Genomic DNA, 23,913 nt, shown 5'->3' with positions numbered 1-23,913 from the left:
TGCTATATAGAAACTAGAGGTTTTCAGTGGAGAAATGTTAACAAGGGGGCTTTAAGTAATAGAGTTCTTCTTTGTAAACTAACAACTCCTAGGCTAAGGATGATTTTTTTTTGCTTATTTTCAATCTCTTTGCACTGCAGTAAATTCAAGTCCTTGTTCTTGGTTTTTCCTATCTCCCTTTCTTGCCGTCACAGAGCATGTTTGGAAGCTGCTGACGTAGAGAGAAATTCTGCACGATATTTGTAGTCAGTCTACAGACAGGTGCCAAGCAGGTTATTTGCTTCCTTACCTTGGGACTTGGCATGCTTCTCCTTGCCTGCCTTCTTCACACATTATGGAGCCAGCTCCTCATTCTCTGTCAGCCTTTCTGTGGACACACTTTAATTCCACAGGAAAGTCTTCCCCAGTGCTCTTTCTGGGCGACGTGCCTCTTCTATGGCCCCTCACATTCTCTGTGCCTAGGCTCTTCCCTACCACATCATAACAGACATGCTTGCTTGGTGCCGCCTCCCCAGATTTCAAGCTCCTTGCAGCCAGAGCTTTGTGGAGCGCCCGTTGCCATGCTGAGCACCTAACGTGCTACCTGACAAGTACAAGGTGCTTGAATATTTACTGAATGCGTGTGCTGGTCAATGAGGGCAGTAGAGAAGTTCAATGCCTACTCACACTCACAGGTAGCCTATTGGGGAAAATAAAATGCTGCCCCTCCAGGGGATTTTCACCATTTTCAGTGACGAATGATATCCAAAGAATTGCTTGCACTAACTTGCTACAAATTCCTACCCAACTGCCTTCAACAGAAAACCGGGTGCATATGAAGCCGCTTATTGGAAGTGTTTCATTCATCACGACACTTAATGTAGGTCAAGTTTGTTTGCAACGTCCTACCCTTATTTCCCTATTAAATCATTTCAATTTTGAGAACATCCAGTCTTTGAACTAGGTGGCAGTGCCCTTGTGTGCGCCCAGGCTACCAAGATACTTGCTCAGGTGGTCTTCCCTGAGCTGTCTTCCTGAGTAGCGTTCTCCATTGTCAAACCTTTCTTTATGGTGTGGCAGAAAGAGTGTACAATTAAAGATGTGAGTGACTTAGGCAATTCACTTCTCTGGGCTTCATTTCCCTCAGGTGAAAGGGAAGAATTAGATGTCTCTGACATTTTTTGTCCATTATTACCATGACCTAAGCTGCTGGGCTTGGTGACAGCCTGACTCTGAGGAAAGGGTAGACTCGAAGACTGAATTTCATGGCCTAATATTGAGGAGAACATTGATGCCCTTAACTGTGAATAATAGATACAAATGAGAGCAAGGATTCGGGGAGAGAATGTTGATTTTGGTTCGGACAATTTGATTTTGAACTGCTGTTAGGAAGAAGTTGGGAATGCTTGCAAGCTAGAGCTCCACAGAGAGGTTCCAGGTAAATGGGCAGACCTGAAAATAATTGGTATAGAGAAATATCTGAAACCTTATGAATAAGGTCTGCAAGGAAAGAGTATAGAGCGAGAAGAAAAGAGGGATGGATGAGGATAGAAGGAGGAAGGGGCAGAAAGAGAAGCAGGACTTCCATCTGGAAAGTCTACTTTTGACTTTTTTTTTTTTTGACAAGGAATAAAGGGGTACAGAGTGTCAGATGCCATAGAGATACAGATAAGGAAAGGGGGAGGGATTATCAAATGAGATATTTTGGAGAGCACTGATATGACCTCAATAGAGGCGCTTCTACAAATCGGTGAGAGTTGGAGCCGTTCAAGGCAGGCGACAAGACCAAGTGATGTTTCTAAGAGAGCTGACAGTGAGGAGAAGGCAAGATAAACGTGTGTTTGAAGGAGTAGTTAAATTAGGAGAAGATTTGTCTCAAGGAAGGAGAAATGAGCAATTTTTCAGGCAAACGAAGGGGGCACTGGTGAGAAATGAGGGGTAAAGCAAGAGAGAGACTGTAAGTTCTAAAGACAGGTCCCCGAGAATAGGCAACCAAACAAACAGGTGGGGGAAGTAATTAACTTAAGAACAGAAGAGCGAAACTCTTTCCTTAAGAAAAGAGGGAGAAAGGAAGAAAATTGATAAAATTGAAGAATTACCAAGACAGAAAGGAGGGAATCAGAGGAAATTCATGTTGAGTGGCATGGGTTTTTTTGTTTGCTTGTTTGTTTGTTTGTTTTTTTCAGAGAAATAGGAGGTAAAGTGCATTGAGAATAAAGAGGAAGAAGGTATGTGCTCTGGAAGATAATAAAATAAATTGAGAATGGATACTTGGGAAAATGCAATAGATTACCTATTAGAATGAACAAAGAGATTGATAAACAGTGTTGAAGGTCTGATTGAAGTTGCGATGATAACTTTGCTGTAGAAGTTTTCAAGCTGATTTCAGACTGGCCCTATATAAAAGCTAGACCAGGGCAAGGGGAGTTGGCAGGAATTTGATAAGGAAGCAGGAAGCAAAGTGTGTGGCTTCCTTAGAAGACTGACTGTTGATTGATGATGACAGGTTCAAGGCCTGGAAGGAGAAGTTTGTGGCCAGGGGCCTGGGGATCTCTCCTCCAGGTGGGGTGACCTAAGAAAAATGAAGCCGGAATTAAACCTCCTCGGATGGGCTTCTGCAATGTCATTGTTGTCTGGGGAAAAGCCAGGTTTCTGGTAAGATTTAGGCATAGAAGAACTGTTCTTTAAAAAGCTCGAAGATGTATATGGGGTTGTTTGCAACTAAAGATTGACTCCCCCAGGGGTGGGGTGAAGGACAGTGGAAGGGCCGAGAATAGTATTATTGTAAGTAAGTGTGTGGAGGTGTGTATGCGTGATTATAAGAAAGGGAGGGGACAGGAAGACAGAAGATCGAGTAAGAATGAGATCATTTAAATTGACTATAAATGGAAATGAGGGTACAAGAAAAGATATAAAATTGTTGATGTTAATATATATCAGAGTGATGGGGGAGGGTGCCAGGGAGGAAGTGGGCTGAGTTTTGTCATTGGTGTATCACAAACCAACTCCAAGTTTGACACAATGACCTGGGATGCAGCAAAGGCCCATTGCCTCTTATTGGTTGATAGACATGCGTCATTGGTCCTTCCAGGAGAAAGAGCCACTGTCCAGGTTACTGACATAAACTTTTTGCAGTATTTGAAGAAAAGGATTCATGTCCAAATTTTGAGACCTAACTATAGGAACAACATAGGTCAGAAATAGTCAACTTTACGTGACTGGTTCCCCTATGTGAATTCTTGGCTGCTTCTAATATTTGTCACTACGTAATATAATGGATGTAGGGAGGGGAGCAATATAAGGAAAGCATATACCCCTTCTCTCTGCTTTAAGGAAGGTTAGTTGCTGACTATCAGGACTGGAAAGGACAGACTCTCAGGACTTAGCAATCCTACCCTTTAACTTTCTCTTTTTATAAAAGAGGAACTAGAGGCATGGCAGGCCAAGGGACTCACACAAAGGAACCCAGCCTAGTGTCTTGCATTACACTTTTTGACTTCACCCTTTCTCTCTATATTAGTAATTGAATATGGGTTCTTCCCACATTCCCATTCCCATTCCCAATGACCCAGGTGTCATTGGTAATCCCTCAGATCAGATAATGGCACCAGCTGACAGAGCGAAAAATCCCAGAAATCTAAAAGAAATGCACGTCTTTGAATATTTTTGTTAGGCTTTGAGATTTTAGCTTCCATATGAAAATATTGTGAAGCGTATATATGCATTTACTTATTTTATATTTTTTACAGGGATTAAAATATCCAGGCATGCCAAACTTTGCACCAGATGAGCCAGGACAGATTTTCTTGATAGATCTGAATGAGCAAAACCCAAGGGTCCAGGCACTAAACATCAGTGATGGTTTCGACAAAGCATCATTTAATCCACATGGAATTAGTACTTTCATCGATGAAGGTAAAGCCCGAATGCTTAAAAATAAGGGGTAAACAAGGGAAATACAAGCCACTCAACCTCCACAACTCAATGTGTATGTGAAAGGAGGGAAAATTTTATTTTACCGGAAAGATGTATATTTGTAAGATAATAAATGTGTACCAAACATTTGTAAACACCACATTAAAGAAGGGAGACTACAAGGTGGTCATTCCTTCTTCCTCTTACCTCCTTCTCTTTCCATTTGACCTTCAAAACCAGTTCGGAGACTGTTCTCAGAAATCTAACATATAAACTCAAAGGCCTTTGAAAATAATTGTGTGTGACATTAGAAAACATAACATGAAAGAAAACAAGATAAACTAGACTTCATCAAAATTAAAAACTTTCTGGTTCAAAAGACACCGTGAAGAAAGTGAAGAAATAGCCCAAAGAATGAAAGAAAATATTTGCAAATCATATATCTGATAAGAGGCTTATATCAAGAATATATAAATCATTCTTACAACTCAACAACAAAGACAACCCAATTAAAAAATGGACAAAGGATCTTAGTAGATATCTCCAAACAGATATGCAAATGGCCAATAAACACAGAAAAGATATTTAATATCCTTAGTCATTAGGGAAATGCAAATCAAAACCATAATGAGATAGCACTCCATTCCCACTGGGATGGTTATAATAATAATAATAATAAAGCAGACAATGACAAATGTTGGCAAGGATGAGGAGAAATTGGAACCCTCACACTTTGTTGGTGCAGCCATTTTTTTTTAAGATTTTATTTATTTATTTGAGAGAGAGAGACAGAGAGAGTAAGCAAGAGAGAGAGCACAAACGGGGCGGGGGGTGGCGGTGGAGGGGCAGAAGGAGAAGCAGAGTCCCCGCTGAGCAAGGAGCCCTATGTGGGGCTCGATTCCAGGACCCTGGGATCATGACCTGAGCTGAAAGCAGATGCCCAACCTAATGAGCCACCCAGGTGCCTCAGTGTGGCCATTTTTGAAAGCAATTTAGCAGTTCTTCAAAATGAACACAGAGTTATCATATGATCCCCAAACACCACCCCTTGGTATGTCCGCAAGAGAATTGAAAACATAGGTCCACACAAAAACTTATACACAAATATTCATGGCAGCATTATTCCTAATACCCAAAAGGTGAAAGTAACCCAAGTTCTCACCAAGTGATGAATGTATATACAATGGGATATTATTTGGCAATAAAAAGGAATAAAGTTCTGACACATGCTACAACATGGATAAATTTTGCAAACATTGTCCTAAGTGAAAGAATTCAATCACTAAAGGCCACATAGTGTATGATTGCATTTATATCAACTGTGCAGAATTGGCAAATTCATAGAGACAAGAAGTAGCTTAGTGGTTGGCAGGGGCTGGGAGAAATGAGGAATGACAGCTAATGTGTTTGGGCTCTTTTTTGGGGCTGATAAAAAAGGTCTGGAGCTAGAGAGTGGCTATGGTTGCACAACTCTGTGAATATACTAAACACCACTAAATTGTACAGTTTAAAATCTTGAGTTTAACGACAATGGATTATATAGCACAAAAACTGTTGCAAAAAAATCTAAGTTATTAGTACATTGTATATACTTTAAAACAACAGTTTCTGATGTTACTTGGTACTTGTTCATTGTTTATAATTCCCAACTAATTTAATTTTTAGATATTTGTGGGTCCATAGGGCATGTGGAAAATAAAAACAGTGAGACCTCATTAATAGTAACTATGTGAAGGAAAGGCCAAATGGAAGTGTTGCAATTCGGAATTTTTAAAGAAATTGTGTGTTAATTCTTTCAAATACATACTGGAGTCACAATGTATTGTTAAGAATACATTTGTTGGAGTGATTTTATTGAATAAAAAAAAGAATGATTAATAATTATTAATTCACTCATCCAACAGATCTTTGTTTAATTCCTTTGGTCTACATGAATAGACTTGTTCATTTTTAAATAAGTGGATTCCTTTTAAAATTTTCATATTTAATTTATTCCTCAAAATAAAACACTGGGCCCAGCCTTGGTATTTCTCCCCTTCCTGCCTCATTCAGTCACCTAGTTCCAATGTTCTGTCCAATTTACCCTTCAAATATCTCTCCAAGCTGTCCACCTCTCCCCATCCTCGATGCCACCATCCCATCCCAAGCCCCCAACATGTCTTCCCTGGATTCTATAATGGGCCCCCTGACTATACCTTCTCTCTTATACCACCTCCATCCATTTTCATAAGCAAGAGTTATTTTTTATGCAAATCTGATCATGTCCCTCCCTTCTTAAAATTCTCCATATTGTTTCCATTACTCTGGAGAAAAGTCTCAATTCTCCAGAGTGGCCTGGGATCCGAGGTGCCTACCCATGTGTATTCTGGCATGTGGGTGTTTTCTCCAGCCTCACCAGATACCGCCTTCCCCTTGACTCCCTGGACCAGCCATACTGGATTTCCTTTAGACCTATAAAATGCTCCATGCCTCAGGGCCTTTGCATTTGCAGTTCCCTCTGAGTGAAATGTCTTTCTACCACTTCTGATTTACTCTTCCTCATCATTCAGGCCTCAGCTTAAATGTCACCTTCTCAGGGAGCCTTTCCACCATCTTGTTTCCAGGTGTGAACCTTATTATATTTCTTTTCAGTATAGTCCTTCTTTTAGCACTCATCAAAATGGCAATTAAAGTTTTTTATTAATGTTAAATGATACCAACCTTCTCTCCCTCTCCCACTATTGCTCTGTAGTGAGCTCCTTCACATCTTTAGATCCAAGCTTGTCACTCTTTAAGTGGGTGCCACTCTATGAAGAAGGCATCTCCCCTCTCCAGTATTCTTGTATTTACTAATTATTTCCTCCCTGTTTTCTTCTCTAGAATACAGTCACCATAAAATCATGTGTGACTTGTTTATTGCTGGATTCCCATAGTCTAGAACAATGTCTGTTGCATAGTAGGTGCTCTATGAACATGTGTTAAATGAATAAATGAGTGAGCCCCATGAGACAGGGCAGATATTAATACTCAGTTTTATAGATGGAGAAATGGAGTTTGAAGAAATGCAGTGACATGTGACTTCACATCTGTCATTAATATGGCAGTTCCAGAAGTAGAACCCAGGTGGTTTTCTTCCTAATCCTATATCCTTTATTTGGGTGAAATTAAGGCTCCAAGCTCTGATTAAATTATTTGAGTCACCATTTTCTGGCCTGACCCCTCTCTGGACACCTTCATTGGAGAAAGTGTAATGAGTGACCAGATTAACCTGGAGCTGTTTTATTGCATAAGATAGTGTTAGAGGTGGATTTTTTTTTTTTTTTTTTTTTTTTTGAGGCATGGGGAGTAGGGGTTCATTTTTTTATTTTGTTTTGTTTTTGTTTTTTGAGATGGAACCAGTTTACAGATTAACCCTCAAGCATTTAATCAGACTTTCAGAAGCTGAATATATTATGATTGCAATCTTATTTTACTTATTAGTTACTTCCTTTAATTATGCATTTAATAAGGGCAAAATTACACATAAATTGGAATGGAATGAAAAGACAAAAACCAAAAATATTCTTACCGACCATCTCTTATATGGAAGGAGGGGTCCAGTAGAAGCCTAAAGAAGGGGTAAAACCAGGGCAGCACATATAATGTTCATGCTGTGTCTGGCTGAAGGGCCACGTGGGGGCTGAAATCCAACTCAGGCTTTGCTTGCCAAACCTCAGGCCCTGGAACAGAGCCGGGTTGGACTAAAAGAAAGATTCACCTGTGAGGAAGCGCCTTTCCTTAATTAGGGTTAAAGTACCTGTGTGTTGGGCGCCTGGGTGGCTCAGTTGGTTGGGTGACTGCGTTCGGCTCAGGTCATGATCCCGGAGTCCTGGGATCGAGTCCCACATCGGGCTCCCAGCTCAGCAGGGAGCCTGCTTCTCCCTCTGACCCTCTCCCCTCTCATGCTGTTTCTCTCTCTCTCTCCCTCTCTCTCAAATAAATAAATAAATAAATAAAATCTTAAAAAAAAAAAGTACCTGTGTGTTTCAGGGGCCCTGAGTATAGCCCTTGCATCTCAGGGCTGGTACTTGTTCTATTGCATGATTGGGAACCCATCAAGAAAGGAATAGGGGACATGAATACAGATCAGGTCCTGCAATGGGAGGATGGGGCCAGGCTTTTTCAAACTCCAGAGCTCGTCTGACCTAGAGCTTCTGTCAAGTCAGAAAACAGTATTTTGAGAAAACAGATTACTACCTTCCATCCTGTCCCCGGCAGTTCACATTTCCATATGAAAACAGATAGGTGAACATTCTTGAGGATGGCAGTACCCAGAACTGATTAGTCTTCTTTCTCTTGCATTCATATTTACTTCCGTGTCCGTTGGGCTCATTAAATATTGTGGTTGCAACGTTAGGTAGTTGACTTGTGTCAGAACTTTATTCTCTAGTGAGACACGTTCCTTATTTTAAGGTATTTACGTAGCCATGACATTTCTTGAGCGTGTGTTGCAATGTAAGCATTTCTCACAGAAGGAACTCTCAGCACCCTCTTGCTTGCTTGCAACCACTTCTTTTGTTGAAGGGCCACCTTGGGAAACCACATCCGTCTATGTGCCATTGTAGTTCTATATCTTCCTGTTGGAGAGGGTATGTAATGAGGCTCAGGAGACCACTGAGAAACGTCTGGGCTTGGCTCTGCCACTTGGCGGTGGTGAAATTGCTGATGAGTTATTCACCTTCTGAGCCTCAATTTTTTTTAGTAAAATGGGGATTCTGGCGTTTGACCTAGGAGGTATGCTGCGGGAATCAAATGCAAGGTGTGTAAGAAAAGTGCTTGAACATGACCAAGTTGTACACCAAGTCTAGTAATATAATAATAGTTGCAATAGAAGTAAACTTCTTGGAAATTATGCCTTTTTTTCCACCTTAGACCATACTGTGTATCTTTATGTTGTGAATCATCCCCACATGAAGTCCACGGTGGAGAAATTTAAATTTGAGGAAAAACAACGTTCTCTTGTACACCTGAAAACTATAAAACATGAACTTCTCAAAAGGTATGGAATTAAAGTATTTTGTACTATTTATTTTGCACCTCTGCTGTGTGCTTTGTTTTCTTTGGTTCAGCAGGCTTAAACTTTTGTTTTGTAGCATTTTTTTCCTAAAGCTTTCAAGAGGTTCCCATGGTGACACTGCCCAGCACCTCACTAGAAATTGCTGTATTCAGTATTGAATATCTTTATATTCTCCAACTTTCTGAAAGCATTTTAATCCTATAAAGGTGCTCAATTAGATTCCCAGCTCTAATTCCATCCTCCATACCACAACAATGCAATACCCACTATTGGGCTCTCTTCAAACACCTACATCTGTTTCTAATTGTCCCAGTAGGTTGTGTTCTGGGAGCCTACTGACGGGGTGTTATAACCAGCCTCCAGATGGGCCATTCCTTTGTTTGATAAAAGCTTTAGAGCAGCATTTGAAAAAAGGCTGTAGGCACATATAAAAATTCACATTTACTAAGCACTATGTGCCAGGCCCTGTGTCAAAATACTTCATTTAATTCTCCTAACAGCCTTTAGCAATAGGCATGAGTAAACTGGAACCTAAGAAGTTTCGGGTTAACTAACTTGTCCAAATTACATAATTTGTAAGTGGCAGAACCAGGGTGTTAGCCTAGATTGGTTTGAATTCAAAACTGGACTCTCAGTCACTGTGATGAACATCCTTCTTACTGTGTTGAGAAGAAAAATAGTTTAGTTTTTTAGTGGGTAGTTTGCCTGTTCCAAGGCTGTAACAAACAAAGAAGAATTTGTCTTTTATGAAGTGGACTCAATGCTGAAAGACAGTAGAGGTTAATCCTTTCTGCGATAAAAGAATAGGAAAAGAAAAGGAAGGAAGGTCACCTTGTCTCCTTTGCTCTCTTTCTCAAAATCATGTATGAATTTCTCCTCATAGAATTTGGGGGTGACAAAAGCAGAGGCAGAAGAAGTGAAGTTGGGGGGGGGGTCACTGAACTCTTCCCATGATGCATTGCACTGGGTTCACAGTCACCAGCACGGGGTGACTGAGAAACTGGACGAATCTCTCAACCTATGCTTCAGTGTCCTCAGCGAAATGGGGGTTCTCTCACTGGCCTGACTTACCTAACTGGCGAATGTGACATATGACCTCACTGAACGAGTTCTTTTCCGTGAAAGCACAGCATGAGGGAAAACTCAATAGGCAACTACTTTATTGGAGAGTTACTATCCCAGGACCCAGAAGTGAGGGATCAGCCTGAGGCAGGGAGAGGGGGTATTATGGGTTGAATTGTGTCATCTCAAAAAGATATGTTGAAATTTTAACCAGCCACCCCCCCTTGCAACATTTCAGAACATAACCTTATTTAGAAATTGGATTACTGAAGATATACTTAGTGAAGATGAAGTTATATTAAAAGTGGGGGTGGATCCTTAATCCAATATGACTCGTGTCCTAATAAGAAGACAAACAGGGAGAATGCATGTGGGGATGGAGAGTGAGATTGGAGTGAAGCATCCACAAGCCAAGGAATGTCTGGAACGACTAGCAACTAGAAGAGGCAAGGACAGATTCCCCCATAGAACCCTCAGAAGGAGCATGGCTCTGTCAGCACCTTGATTTCAGATGTCTCTCCTCCTGTGAGACAGTAAATTTCTATGGTCTTACACTCCCCGGGTTGTGGCACTCTGTCACGGCAATACTAGGAAGCTCACACAGGGGGAGGCTATCGTGAGTGGTTATTAAGCCAGCCACTGTTAAGTGCAACTGCTTGAAATCATGGGATTGTCCTCCTGTAAGCAACATAAGCAACATGAGCCTCATTTTAGGACAATCTGGCCACAAGAAGAAAGTGCCTTCTCCTATGAGTCAAGGTTTGCCCCAAAGGGTGTTAACTCTTGCACATTCCTGGTTGTGCATGTGCAAGTCAAGTCTGGTGATACCCTGTGCTTTGGCATCAACACAGAAGCCTGGAAGCAGGAGCCTGAGGCCCGTCACAGAGATGAGGTAAGGCTGTATAAGGCTACGCTATGGAAGGTCTGTCAGAGCCAGGCAGAACTGGTTGAAGAGGTGCCATCTGGAACAGGGCCGGTGAAGCTCTGAGGACCTAAAGAGGATTTTTGAGAGGTGCCCTGATACTCAGCCTTAACCAAGCATTTCAAAGGGTAGAACAAGGTGCTATGGGATCGAACTGAACCTATGGTGTCTGCCAATACTTTTTGGAAGAAGGAATGCTTAAGCTGAGACCCAAAAGATGAGTGGCCTAATGACCCTGGGAAAGTCATTATAAATCAAAACCTCAAAGTACTTCCTGATTCATCCAAATTTTTTTATAAATTCAATCTAAAAGTATTTAATTTTTTTTGTCATTTTTTTCAAGTCGCCATCTCTTTTTTTTCTTTTCCAAAATGTAAATGACTTTATTGCTCTTTACTCTTATGAGAGTATGACTTGTTTCATTTAAAAAATTTTAATAATACCGAAGAACATAAGCAAGAATGAAGAGCACTCACAATCCTGATATAAAGATCAAGATGGACTGGGTTATTTGGAAGTGGCAGAACCAGGGTGTTAGCCTAGATTGGTCTGAATTCAAAGCCAGACTCTCAGTCACCGTGATGAACATCCTTCTTACTGTGTTGAGAAAAATAGTTTAGTTTTTTAGTGGATAGTTTGCCTGCTCCAAGGCTGTAACAAACAAAGAAGAATTTGTCTTTTTTATGAAATGGACTCAACGCTGAAAGACAGTAGAGGTTAATCCTTTCTGTGATAGAAGAATAGGAAAAAAATTGTTACAATAACAGAAAAGAAAAACTGTAATGTTTTTAGTGGCTCAAAACCACAAATTTTGTTTTGTTTTCTTACTCAGGCTACATGTCCAAGGTAAATGATTCAAGGACTCAATTTTATATTGTCCTCATGTAGGGCCCTAAGAGGCCACACTTTCAGTCATCAGAGAAGTTGCTGGTTACTGTCGAAGAGTAAGGGAAGCATGGTGGGTCACATACTGGCTTGTCTTCCATCCAGAAGCCACACACCACATCACTTCATCTCACTGGCCAAAAGCAAGTCACATGGCTGGGCCAAACATCCAGGGCATGGAGAAGCCTCATTCTAGAAGAAAGAGAACCAGAACTATTGGTGACCACTGATAATAACTATTATTGCACTATGACCACCACACATAACCATTATTGACATTTATGAGTCAACAATTTGGAGTTGAGGTTTGTTTGTATATTTCTGTGTTTTTGCTGACTTCTGTGGAAGGGAAGATTGAGAAAATAATAAACTGCTAAAAGAAAACCCGTCAGGTGCAACGAAAAATCATGTCCTTTGTGTGGAATTCATACCGCTTCATGCATACCTTTTCAAACTGATGAACATAAGGGTCTTTGAAATTCAGGGTTTTTGACAGCAATCTAGATATTTAAATACTCCATGGGTTTTGCTCTCTCTCTCTCTCTTTCTTTTTTTCACTTTAGCCTGAATGACATTGTGGTTCTTGGACCAGAACAGTTTTATGCCACGAGAGACCACTACTTTACCAATTTCTTCTTGGTACTATTAGAGATTATCATGGATCTTCGTTGGACTTATGTTGTTTTCTACAGTCCAGGAGAGGTCAAAGTGGCAGCCAAAGGATTTAGTTCTGCCAATGGGATCACAGTCTCACTAGACAAAAAGTAAGCTTTTATAATTTTCCAATACTTTGCTCTTGACATTTTAGTGGATTCCTTCCTTTAAGAGGTGTTTACTTCCTTAGGCCTAAGTAGTCACTATATAAGTGGACGGACCAGGTGTGGCCAGGATTCACACTCCATGGGTGATCATAAGCACACCATTTGCCCTCTTACATGTCAGGCTCCCCCCCGATGAAATGAAGGATGTGGACTCAAGGATGTGAGGTCCTTGTTTCAATTTATTATGTGACTCTAGAAACACAGTTACCCAACACACTGAAAAGGACAATAAATGCACAATATCTCTGCCCTTTATGAGGCTGAAAAGTGTTTAACCACTTACACTAAGTTGAGTTACCCAAAAGTTCTTTTTAGAGAAGGAGACCTGACTTAGACTGGGCATTGTGATTGTGTGAATTTCAGATTCACTGATATACTACAGCAGACTTTTCTGTAAGAAAATCCGATTTCATGCAGCATGAAATTCTACGAGAAACTCTTTTAAAGTGTTTTAAAATGGAAGGTTTTTAAAAAAGAAACGTACCCATGAATATTAATATGTGCATTTGAGATAATAGAGATGATCCCTATAGAAAACAACTCTAGGGGCACCTGGGTGGCTCAGTTGTTAAGCGTTAAGCATCTGCCTTCGGCTCAGATCGTGATCCCAGGGTCCTGGGATTGAGCCCCGCATTGAGCTCCCTGCTCTGTGGGAAGCCTGCTTCTCCCTCTCCCACTCCCCCTGCTTGTGTTTCTGCTCTCGCTATCTCTCTCTCTGTCAAATAAATAAATAAAATCTTAAAAAAAAAAAGAAAACAACTCTAAGTGTTCTTCCTCTTTTTAAAAATGATTGTGATTGAGCCTCATGGTTATTTGATACTTCTTTGTAAGCACTAGTTTTTTTGTGGAAGTATAGACTCTTTTGACCTTATAATAAAGAGATCTGCTTACCTCCACCCAATTTAAGGAAAAAATTGTGACTCCTAAGTCATGAGACTGAGCTTATATGTCACCTAGAAACATCAAGGTCATTACTTTAAAGTCACATCTCATATTTAAAGCTTACTTAAAGCTCTTGAAGAATACTAAAAGTAAGACTGTGTTATCTTCTTGTCCTGTGGTTTAGAAAGACATTGCAGTGGCACTTGGAACTCTTGTGAATTGTTAGACTTCTCCTCCAAAGTAAAAGTTAATGTCATCTCTCAATATTACTTGCTTACATATAAATGCTATTTACTTCAAAGGTATATCTGTGCAGCTGATGTAATTGCTCAGAACATTCATGTACTGAAAAAACATGAGAACTGGGATTTAACTCAAGTGAAGGTAAAAGTCCCCTGGCTTGCCCACCCAGCATGGCCTCTTAGATCGGCTCCCATGCCTGACCTAGGAATGTGCTCTTTGAATGCAGGAAACATGACTATTTTAGAAGAATATTGGTGAGATTGTGCTTGCACTTCTAAAATTCAGTAGTAAGGCCCTTAAAAAGACCCATTTCAGGAGCCAGAAGGAGCTGATGGGAGGGAGGAGTGGTAGAGAAGAAAGTTGAAACAATGTCTTTATATTTCCTCTTTGTTGGAAGGTAATACATCTGGGCACCTTAGTGGATAACTTAACTGTGGATCCGGACACCGGAGATATTTGGGCAGGATGCCATCCCAATGGCATGAAGCTGCTGATCTATAACCCTGAGGATCCTCCAGGGTCCGAAGTAAGTTCCTATACTTCTCTGAGCTCACAGGCAAAGCTGCAAGAACAATTTGTTGAGGTGACTTGGGAGAATTTAGTGGGTCACATGCGGTATTCCAGAAATGAACAAGTTCTGCATATAGAAAAAGCAGAGATTTTGGCAGAATGGGGAGATACAGCCCATTAACCTTTTCAGGTCTTCTGGTGACAGTTTAACATCAGTGCTAGACAACATGTCCCATCCTTGCAAGGGCTGTACTTGCTATTGGGAAGAATAGATAAGTAGGAGCTTGATTATTCACATTGACCTAGATTGCCATATCATATTTCCAATCTGAGAAGGGCCTGAAGTTAGGCAAAGAGAGAGTCCTATGTGGGGCTATCTTTTTTCACACTACCTACTACGAAGCTCAAAAGAAAGGCTTTAAATGACTGTAGTCTGAAAACAAAATTAGTTTTTCCAGCAGGTTCTAATATATATGATAGTGTTGAAGACTGTCTCATTTTAAAGATGCTATTTGTGTTACTTAAAATCTCTTCTAAAACAGCAGTGCCTGGGTGGTTAGTCGGTTAAGCATCTGACTCTTGATCTCAGCTCAGGTCTCAATCTCAGGGTCGTGAGTTCAAACCCTGTGCTGAGCTCCATGATGGGCGTGGAACCTACATAAAAAAAAGAAAAAAATATCTTCTAAAACAGTAGCATACATCATTGAATTTTATATGGCATTAAAAACAAGAGCAGAATTTTCTATAGCATTGAGTTTAAGAATAACAGATCTCTAGTAAATTCAATATAGATATAAATTCTTGGTACACATACTCTGAGAGATTAATTCACAAAAATTTATTGAGTGCTTATAATGGGCCAAACGTTGTTCTAATGCCTGGAACGTGTCAGAAAACAAAACATACAAAGATCTCTGTTCTTCTGGAGGGGGGATTGACAATGAAAAATAAGCGTAAGAAATAAGTAAATTATATAGCAAGCTTGAAGGTGGTAAGTTCTATGGGAAAAAAAGTATAACAGGGTAGAGGGGATCAGGATTGCTGTGAACAGGGGGATGGGCTGTCCTATTATTAAATAGAGAAATCAGGGTTAGGCCTCATTGAGAAGGTAAGGTTTGGAGAAAGATAATAATGTTTGAATCTAGATTTGGGGAGTTGGGAAATTGAGATTCAAACTCTAGCCTGGTAATTGGCCCTGGTAACATACCCTTATTTCTGCTTCCAATATTGCTCTTCCTCAGTTAAAAAGAAAAAAAATTGTTTCTCTAATTTATTAACATATTAGTCACAGCTTCTTAAAAACAAACAAACAAACAAGCAAAAACACCAAAAAATATAAAGAGAAACAAAAGTTCAGTCTGAGCCTAGAGCCTAAGGAACTGTTACCCTAAGCTAGCAATCTACCTTGGCTTCAGATACATGCCCCCAAAAGTGAGACATATTACTTTTTTGCAAACACCCAACAATGTCTGCCATAAGATAATGAAAATATGATCCATAGCATTTTTGGAAAATTGTTTAGAATCTTTCTCACGTCTCTATTTTCAAGTTCATCATAGGTTTATTTTAGGTAGGACTTCTTCCTTCACAATCAATGACACCCTTCATTTGTGGTTGAGGCTAAACTTTTCTACATGAGTTCCAAGTTTGAGTATTTTCATGTAACAAACCTGAGATGAAGTTACAGGATCTTTCTTAAGACGAAAAAACAAAACTCAACTAAACTCTATTCTTAATAAGTGTTGATACATATTCATGACTCATGAATTTCTAATTGGTTTTCTTTAATTCCTATCATGTCCTATTTGAGTGAACTTCATCCAGGCTATTTAGAAAACTGAGCACTTTTATGTTTACTGATGAGCAAACTAAAGGGTGTTAATCTTGAGGATCAATAACAGTAGTAGGCGGGATGTGTCAGATTGAATTCCAAAGTATGCATTCTCTATGCTTCCTAGCCACGTTATGGATGCGAGGGGGGGTTCCAGCTGGGACAACTACCATCCTACTGATTATGAGGTCAGGTTGGCTTGCTAACTGGTGTCCCTTCATCCTCTCTGTCCTGTGTTTCCCTCCCCACACAGTAGGCCTAGTCAAAGGCAAGACCCTTCCCATAGAGGAACACTATTCACTCAAGAATTAGATAAGAGCACCCACTGGTTCTCACCTCCTTCTTCTATAGGAGATGCCTTGAACTATCAAAATTGTGTAAACAATCTTGTTGGGGAATCTGGCGAATGTCAGATCACCAGTTCACTTGACTGCATAGATATAATTAGAACATTAATACTTTCATCAGAATACCAAAAAAAAAAAAATAATTGTACACAAATTTCACTGTATTGATTTCTGGGAAATATATTAGTCCTGGAATATTTGAGAAGAAAATGTCACTGGCAGCTGTTTGCTCATACAGCAACTGATGAATAATCTTTTCTTGACAGGTACTTCGCATCAAGAACGTTTTGTCTGAGAAGCCTAACATCAGCATCGAGTATGGCAATAACGGCTCTGTGCTTCAGGGAAGCTCCGTGGCCTCTGTGTACCACGGAAAACTGCTCATAGGCACAGTATTCCACAAAGCTCTGTACTGTCTGTTCTAGACTCCAGACATTCCAAGAAGTCTTGTCAACCAATGAAAGACAAAATGGCAAGCAGCAAAATAAATGCGTGTATTTGGGGTCTCGGGATTGCAAACATGGGAGACGTAGATTCGACTAGAATTGAGAGCGTGCCCCAGAGAGACAAAGGAGGTTAGAGTTTTTAAAGAGGAAAGAGGGAATTTATGTGAGTTGTGTGAAGAAAAGGTGCTTGGGGTTGGTATAGCTACAGTGACACTAATCTATGTGTGAATGGTTGGTAGGGCAGACAGAAAGTCCATTTATGTCCATCTTAACACCTAGTAGATGCCTTGGCTATTAGCTGAGTTTAGCAAAAATTCTGAGAATTTGATACAGAACATGCGTGCATAAGCCCCACCTCCTTGACGTCTTCCAGGCTCCCTTTTAAATAACTTTCTTAGTAATGGTCACTCAATTTTATTGTTTCTGTTGTCAGTCTACATGTTTGGTAAAAATAAACCTGTAATTAAGGGCACCTGGGTGGCTCAGTCGGTGAAGCAGTGAAGCGTCTGCCTTCAGCTCAGGTCATGGTCCCAGGATCCTGGGATCGAGCCTGGCCTCAGGCTCCCTGCTCAGGGGGAGTCTGCTTCTCTCTCCCTCCGCCTCTTCCCCAGCTTGTGCTCTCTCGCTCTCTCCCTCACTCTCTCTCTCTCAAATAAATAAATAAAATCTTAAAAAAAAAATAAACCCATAATTATATGATAAGTGGAATTGTACATAAATGACAAACACCAATAATAGTGTGCCTGGCTTTTCTTATGTGAAGAAGCCTAGCGATTACATAATATCCACTAAGTCCCAAGTCAAGTGAGTGACAGTCCAATAAGAAGCCAGACTTCTCAATGCTTTTTGTCCAGTATCCCCGATATTCTTTCTACAGTAAGATGTGTAAGCTGTGGTGAGCGAGGTATCCAGCTCACCCAGGGCTCCTCGCTAACCATGAAGCAAAACTACCTCCTACATCTGATGATCTGAGACTCCAGCTCAAATACTGACAATTCCCCTTCTCTTCCTTTGATTGTGCTAGGCACAAACTGCCAGTCAAGTGCCTAGGTCATGGATAAAAGCAAGAATTGGCACCATGAAACTGCCCAAAGCCCTCTTAAAACATGCAGTCTCTCCAATACACACAGGAAATCAGATTCTGGAAAATCTGATGGAGACCGGCCTCACTGGCTACCTTAGGGTAGAACGGGGCTGATCTGTTCCTTTGTAACAAACAGGTCTTTATGTGTAGTGCTATCCATGTCTAAGGTACTCTAATCAGCTTACCTCTGAATCATGGGATGGGGCCTTAGGGCTATGACCTTCAACTGCTTTAAACTTTCCCTCTGGTTAATTCAATACACACCCTATTAAGCAACATCCCACAGACTTCAACCTATAAATCAGAATTAAATAATATGGTTTTGGCTTAAAGTCCTATCTTAAGGACCAACTCAACCTTTGTTTGATGAGAATGAATAGAAATGTCCTGTTCCTGGTCAAAAACCAGGACAACCTTTAGCAAATCACTAATGGGAGTCAGTCTGCCCAAGCACCCCACCCTCTTCTTTTGTGACTTCCACTGGGGAGTAGTTAGTTGAATTTTCTCCCCCCTCTCTTCAGGATGGGGAATTGAGGAGGTTTCTTTATTTCCTAACAATTTTTGCTCAATTAGATCTAAATTTTGCTGAAAATTTTGTATCGGGGTAAAATTCTACTATGTAGCCCATGCAACCCTTTCTGATTTAGGCAGTAAGACTGTAGTTTCCATTGATTCAGGGAAGGGATGACCCAGCAGAATGTTCTAGTCAGTTCTTAGATTTTAAGTTTCAAAAGCCTAATCATCAGAGAGACACAGAAAAAAACTATGAGCAATAACTAAGATACAGTCAATTTAAAAAAAAAAATGTCTTATTCTCTGTCCCTAACCCTTACACCCAATAGATTATATACAGTTTATCAGACTAAAGGGAACATGGAAAGCCAGAGATGGGATGACTAAGGGCATTTAGATTCTGGTGGGTTCCTGAGAATTGGCCCTGCCCCGCCTTCTCCCCAGGCCAACTTACAAAAGGCTGGATGATAAAACCCCACAGACATTTGGGGGATCTGATTGTTGAAAGACCAATGTGTCCTTTCACAGAGAGGGCTTAGGAAAGTCACAAGACTCTGGGGTTCTCTTTCATGTAGGTGAAGGAGAATGAATAGAAACGTCCCGTTCCTGGTCAAAAACCGCAATCTTTATGTGATTATCTTGAGGCTCTTCTGTCACTTGGTGTGGGAAGGAGGGGGATTGTCCCTCCTAATAAATGCTGCATTTTGATGACTTATTGTAATCCCTTCTCTTGTCTCTCTGTTTAAATTGTCAGAGATGTGTCTAGGGATATAGCTGGTGATTAGGGGTAGTTCAGCTCAAGAAGGAAAATAATAAAGATAAGAGCAAAAACCTATATGATAGCCAGAGCCAAGATGGCCCCCAACGATCCTTACTTCCTGGTATTCATTCCCTTGCATAGTTCTTCCCACACCAAATATGGCTGTCCCCTGTCATTGATAGGATATTCTAGAAATGATGATATGTGACTGTCAAGGCTAGGTTATATAAAAACATTACCATTTTGACTTTGCTCACGAAAATTGTGCATCATGATAAAAGTTTCTGACTGTTTTAAAATGCTAAGCTCTGGAGTACTTTGTTATAATAATTAGTTAACTAATGAAACAGGAAACCATGTATAATGTAGAGATTCAACAAAAGCCAAAAAGTTCATTCTTTAAAAAGATTAATAAAAACTAATACACATTTGGTGAGACTTATCAAGAAAAAGAATGGCTCAATTATCCAGTGTCAAAAATGAAAAATAAGACATGCAGATTCAATAGACATTAGAGAGATAAAAAGAGGAGTTGATGAACTACTTTATGCCAACAAATTTGAAATTTTTATGAAAAAAACAAACTTCTGGGCGCCTGGGTGGCTCAGTTGGTTAAGCGACTGCCTTCGGCTCAGGTCATGATCCTGGAGTCCCGGGATCGAGTCCCACATCGGGCTCCCTGCTCAGCAGGGAGTCTGCTTCTCCCTCTGACCCTCCCCCCTCTCATGCTCTCTGTATCTCATTCTCTCTCTCAAATAAATAAATAAAATCTTTAAAAAAAAAAAGAAAAAACAAACTTCTAAAAAGAATATAACGCTCTATTAACTAGGCTAAGACTAAACTATTATGTAGAGCAAAAATCCAATGCCTTTTTAAAAAATGTGTGTTTATTTGCCTTTCATTTTCCAGTTCTTAGGAGAGTGATTGATGGGACAGCTTCCCTTGATGGGGCCATTCAGAGACATCACTGGTCGGGATCTTGCAGGAAAGAGAAGACACACTCAAACAAGGCTATTGAAGGAAACTCTTTAAGGGGACTATTGACACAAGAGTAAGAAGGTTAAGGGAAACGAACAAGGTACAATAAAACACCCCAGTGCTAGCAACGGAGAGGGAGAGATGGGGGGTGAGGGTGGGGGAGGCGAAGGACTCTTTCTAACTCTAGGTTTGAAGGAACAACGTGTCGAAGCAGCTACTAAAATCAGAAGAGAATAGATAAAGTAGAGACCATCGCAAAAGATGCTGTGGCCATTGGTAGAAGGAGGCAACCACCCTGTGACAACTCAGCAGAGAGAAACAGAGGAAATAATGATCTTGACTTAACTCCCCTTCACCCTCCCAACTAGAAGACAGAAGACAAGGGAGCTATTAATGGAGCCCATAAAGCCTCCAGGATGCAGAGCAATGGGGAGTTGCATAGAGAGTGGATCTTGAGCATCATGTTGCTACACCATTGTTCCCAAGGAGATTGTAGTTATCTGCATGGTGAAAGCTAGGTCACCACCACAGCTGTGTCCATCAAACTGGAAGGAGAAAGAGGAGAGAGGATGTCAAGGAGAAATACCTGGTGTCTTAAGACCCAGGACTAGAAATGGTAGTCATTACTTCTTCTCCCTTACTAATAGTAGGAACTAATCACGTGGCCACATGTAACTAACGACAAGGAAAATTGAGGGATGTTATATGACTGGAGAGGCATATGTTCCAGGAGAAAGGAAGAATACATTTTAGGGAACAATTACTAATCTGGGCCATGGTCCACCCTTCAGCCACTAAATATCCCTCTGCACCCTTCTCCCTTGCCAAGGAACATAAACTAAATTTCTATCCAATTTCTGTATCCAGCTCAAAGCACAGGACCTTCTGGGTGATGTTTTGACCTCTGCATTAGGTCCATATATGGCTGCATGTGGCAGCCCAGGAAATAAAATTATTGCCCCATACACACATCCAATTACAATGATTGAGTATGAACTAAAACACTCCTAGTGAAAGAGAGGACTGGAAATACACTCAGCTCTGGAACAAGGAGATTATCCCACCAGAGAGGAGTTGAGAAGATGCCCTGTCTTGGCAGTGATGTACTTTCCCGTGTTCTCTGTTATTCCAAATTTTGCCTCTTGGGAATGTTTCCTAGTGCTTTATGCTCTGAGGCCACATCTGAAGTGGATCTTGGAAAGACTGTAATTTTAGTAGCCCCCTTCCTACAGGTATTGGTTTGAGAGTCTGAGGACATTTTCAGGCCAGGCTTTTGGTTGCTTTTGAAATGTAAGTATCTAAGAAACCCAATAGGCTTCTGCCTCTGTTTTCATTCAGTGCCATGTGCCAACAACAACACGCTCAGATTTCTTTTTGGAACATTGTTTTTAAGCCCGCTTTACTTGCTGGTTTCCATGTCTATCCATTGCTCTCATTTATATGCTGTCTCCTTTGAAGCGATCTGAATAATGGGTAAAATGAGGCCATACATTAATATAATCTTCCACAGTACTAGATCCCTTAGCTTTCCTATTTGGGAAAAGCTACGAGTTATAGCAATCCTACCTCCTGCTGTTGGGGCACAGAACCAAATTTCTAGACCTTCTCAATAGTCTTCTGCTTTATGTCCACTAGTTTCTACCTGAGCACATATTTTCTTACTCTCCTCTATTACAAACATCAAAGAACAACCAACACACATCAATATTCTTGTTACTCTGTGGTTAAGGGGCCAGCCTTTCAGATGACTGCAGGAGACAGTTTTATTATACATCTTTGTGATGACATTATAAGGGTCTCCGATTTTGCAGCCTGTGATATCTGTTTCCTCAACTCTAGTCTAACCACATATTTAAAATTATTCTTAGAAACCCATTTCTAGGTTCAAATTTCTATATTTCTAAGGTCATGTTAAGCTATTATAACAAAGGGACCCCAAATATACTGGCTTAAAGAATACAGACATTGTGTAGTTCAACATAGTGGGTGAGAGCACAGATTGGGGAATCCAATTTTCTGGATTTGAATCCCAGTTCAGTTGCTTACTAACTGTGCAACCCTGGTCTTGTCTGAGTCTCAGTTTTATTATCTTTAAAACTAGGTAATGGGGTGCTTAGATGGCTTGCTTGGTTGGACGTCTGACTCTTGGTTTCAGCTCAGGTCATGATCTCGGGATCGTGGGATGGAGCCCTGTGTTGGGCTCTGTGCTTGGCATGGAGTCTACTTGAGATTCTCTTCCTCTTCCTATGCTCCTCCCCCTGCTCTCTCTCTCTCCCATAAATAAATAAATAAAATTGAGGTAATAATAGTAACTACCACCTAGGATTGGTAAGAGGATTACAAGAGTTAGTATATGTAAAGCTTAGCAGTGCTTGTTGCATGCCAGGGTTATATAAGTGCTTGCTAATTTAAAAAATACATCTTTAATCTCTTTCACATAAAACAACTGCAGATGAGTGCTCCTGAGACAGATCATTTTGAAAATTCAAATCCTTGTGGTACTTCAGGGGCCTAGCAGTTTCCATGCAGTTGGCCTTTGTTCAGTAGAGCATTGTCATCTTCATGGTCAGTCATCATATTGGATTGCATCACATGGAAATGGGAGAGAAATGGCTTACCGAATGTCTGCAGGCTCAACCTGGAAATGGCACAAGCTGTTTCCACTGACATTCTCTTAATAAGAGCATAGTCATGTGGCTATACCTAATTGAAAGCAAGGCTGGAAAATTTAGTTTAGCTGGGTAGCCTTGTGCCCAGAAAGGAGGGCTTTATGTAGGTAGCTAGTGTCCTCTACCACAGGACCTTAAATGGACTCAAAAAGAGTTTGGAAATCATAATTCTATACTCATTATAAGAATTAGTTAGTAATAAAAAAATCATCACATTAAAAGAAACTAAAAACCAGAGACAATCAAGTGTTGATAAAGTTGAAATGGATAAATAAATTACAGTAAATCCATACAGTGAAATACTATCTAGCCATCTATACCACAGTTAGAGCCAAATGGAATGACGTGGATGAATTCCACAAATAATGAACACAAATGTTGAGCTAACAACAACAACAAAATGAATACAAGTAGTATGCTTTATTTGTGGAAAATTCCAAGAGAAGCAAAATCAAATAATGTTGTTTGAGGATGCATGCATAAGTTATTAAGTTAAAAGAACAGAGAGGTGATAGTTATCACAAAAGCTAGGATAGTGGCTGCCTCTAGGGAAGGTGGGGATTGTGGTCAGGGAATGATACATGGAGAAACTTCTGGGGTACTGACAATATTATATTTCCTGACTTGAATGGTGGTTTCATTGCATTTCTTTTACAATCTTTCTATAACTGTGTATATATATATATTTTTCATAGATCTCAGGCATATACAATATATCTCACAATAGATTTTTCATGCATAAGAAAGAGCTAAGTTGACCTCAAAAAATAAAAATGAAGGGCAGAAGTTGGCCTAACAATAAAAACAGTTTAGTATTTGTGAAAGAAAAAAAAAACAACACAAAAACAGGTAGATCAACAGAATAGAATAGAGATCTCAGAGATATTTCTCTTTGGGGAATTAATATTAGATAAAATTAGCAGTACCAATTCATAAGTAAGGGATGTTTGCTTAGGAGATGACATTGGGAGAATGGATTTGCTCTATGGAAGGAAATAAAACTATGTCCTACTTAACATCACCGGGTAACT

General features: G+C 40.3%; 1 protein-coding gene across 1 annotated transcript in view; it reads left to right on the top strand.

The window, feature by feature from the left end:
• PON3 (paraoxonase 3) overlaps positions 1–19,196 on the top strand; it is a 28,915-nt gene extending 9,719 nt beyond the window's left edge. The window contains exons 4-9 of the mRNA XM_036115687.2: positions 3,729–3,894; positions 8,785–8,911; positions 12,362–12,562; positions 13,804–13,885; positions 14,142–14,270; positions 16,699–19,196. Of these exons, the coding sequence (XP_035971580.1) occupies positions 3,729–3,894; positions 8,785–8,911; positions 12,362–12,562; positions 13,804–13,885; positions 14,142–14,270; positions 16,699–16,857 (864 nt within the window). The 3' untranslated portion in view covers positions 16,858–19,196. The remainder of the gene's footprint in view (positions 1–3,728; positions 3,895–8,784; positions 8,912–12,361; positions 12,563–13,803; positions 13,886–14,141; positions 14,271–16,698) is intronic.
• Positions 19,197–23,913: the final 4,717 nt, after the last annotated feature.

This window comes from Halichoerus grypus, chromosome 12 (assembly GCF_964656455.1).
Source record: "Halichoerus grypus chromosome 12, mHalGry1.hap1.1, whole genome shotgun sequence".
Lineage (NCBI taxonomy): Eukaryota > Metazoa > Chordata > Mammalia > Carnivora > Phocidae > Halichoerus > Halichoerus grypus.
Note: the sequence above shows the minus strand (reverse complement) of the source record. Positions and strands in the feature narration are given on the sequence as shown.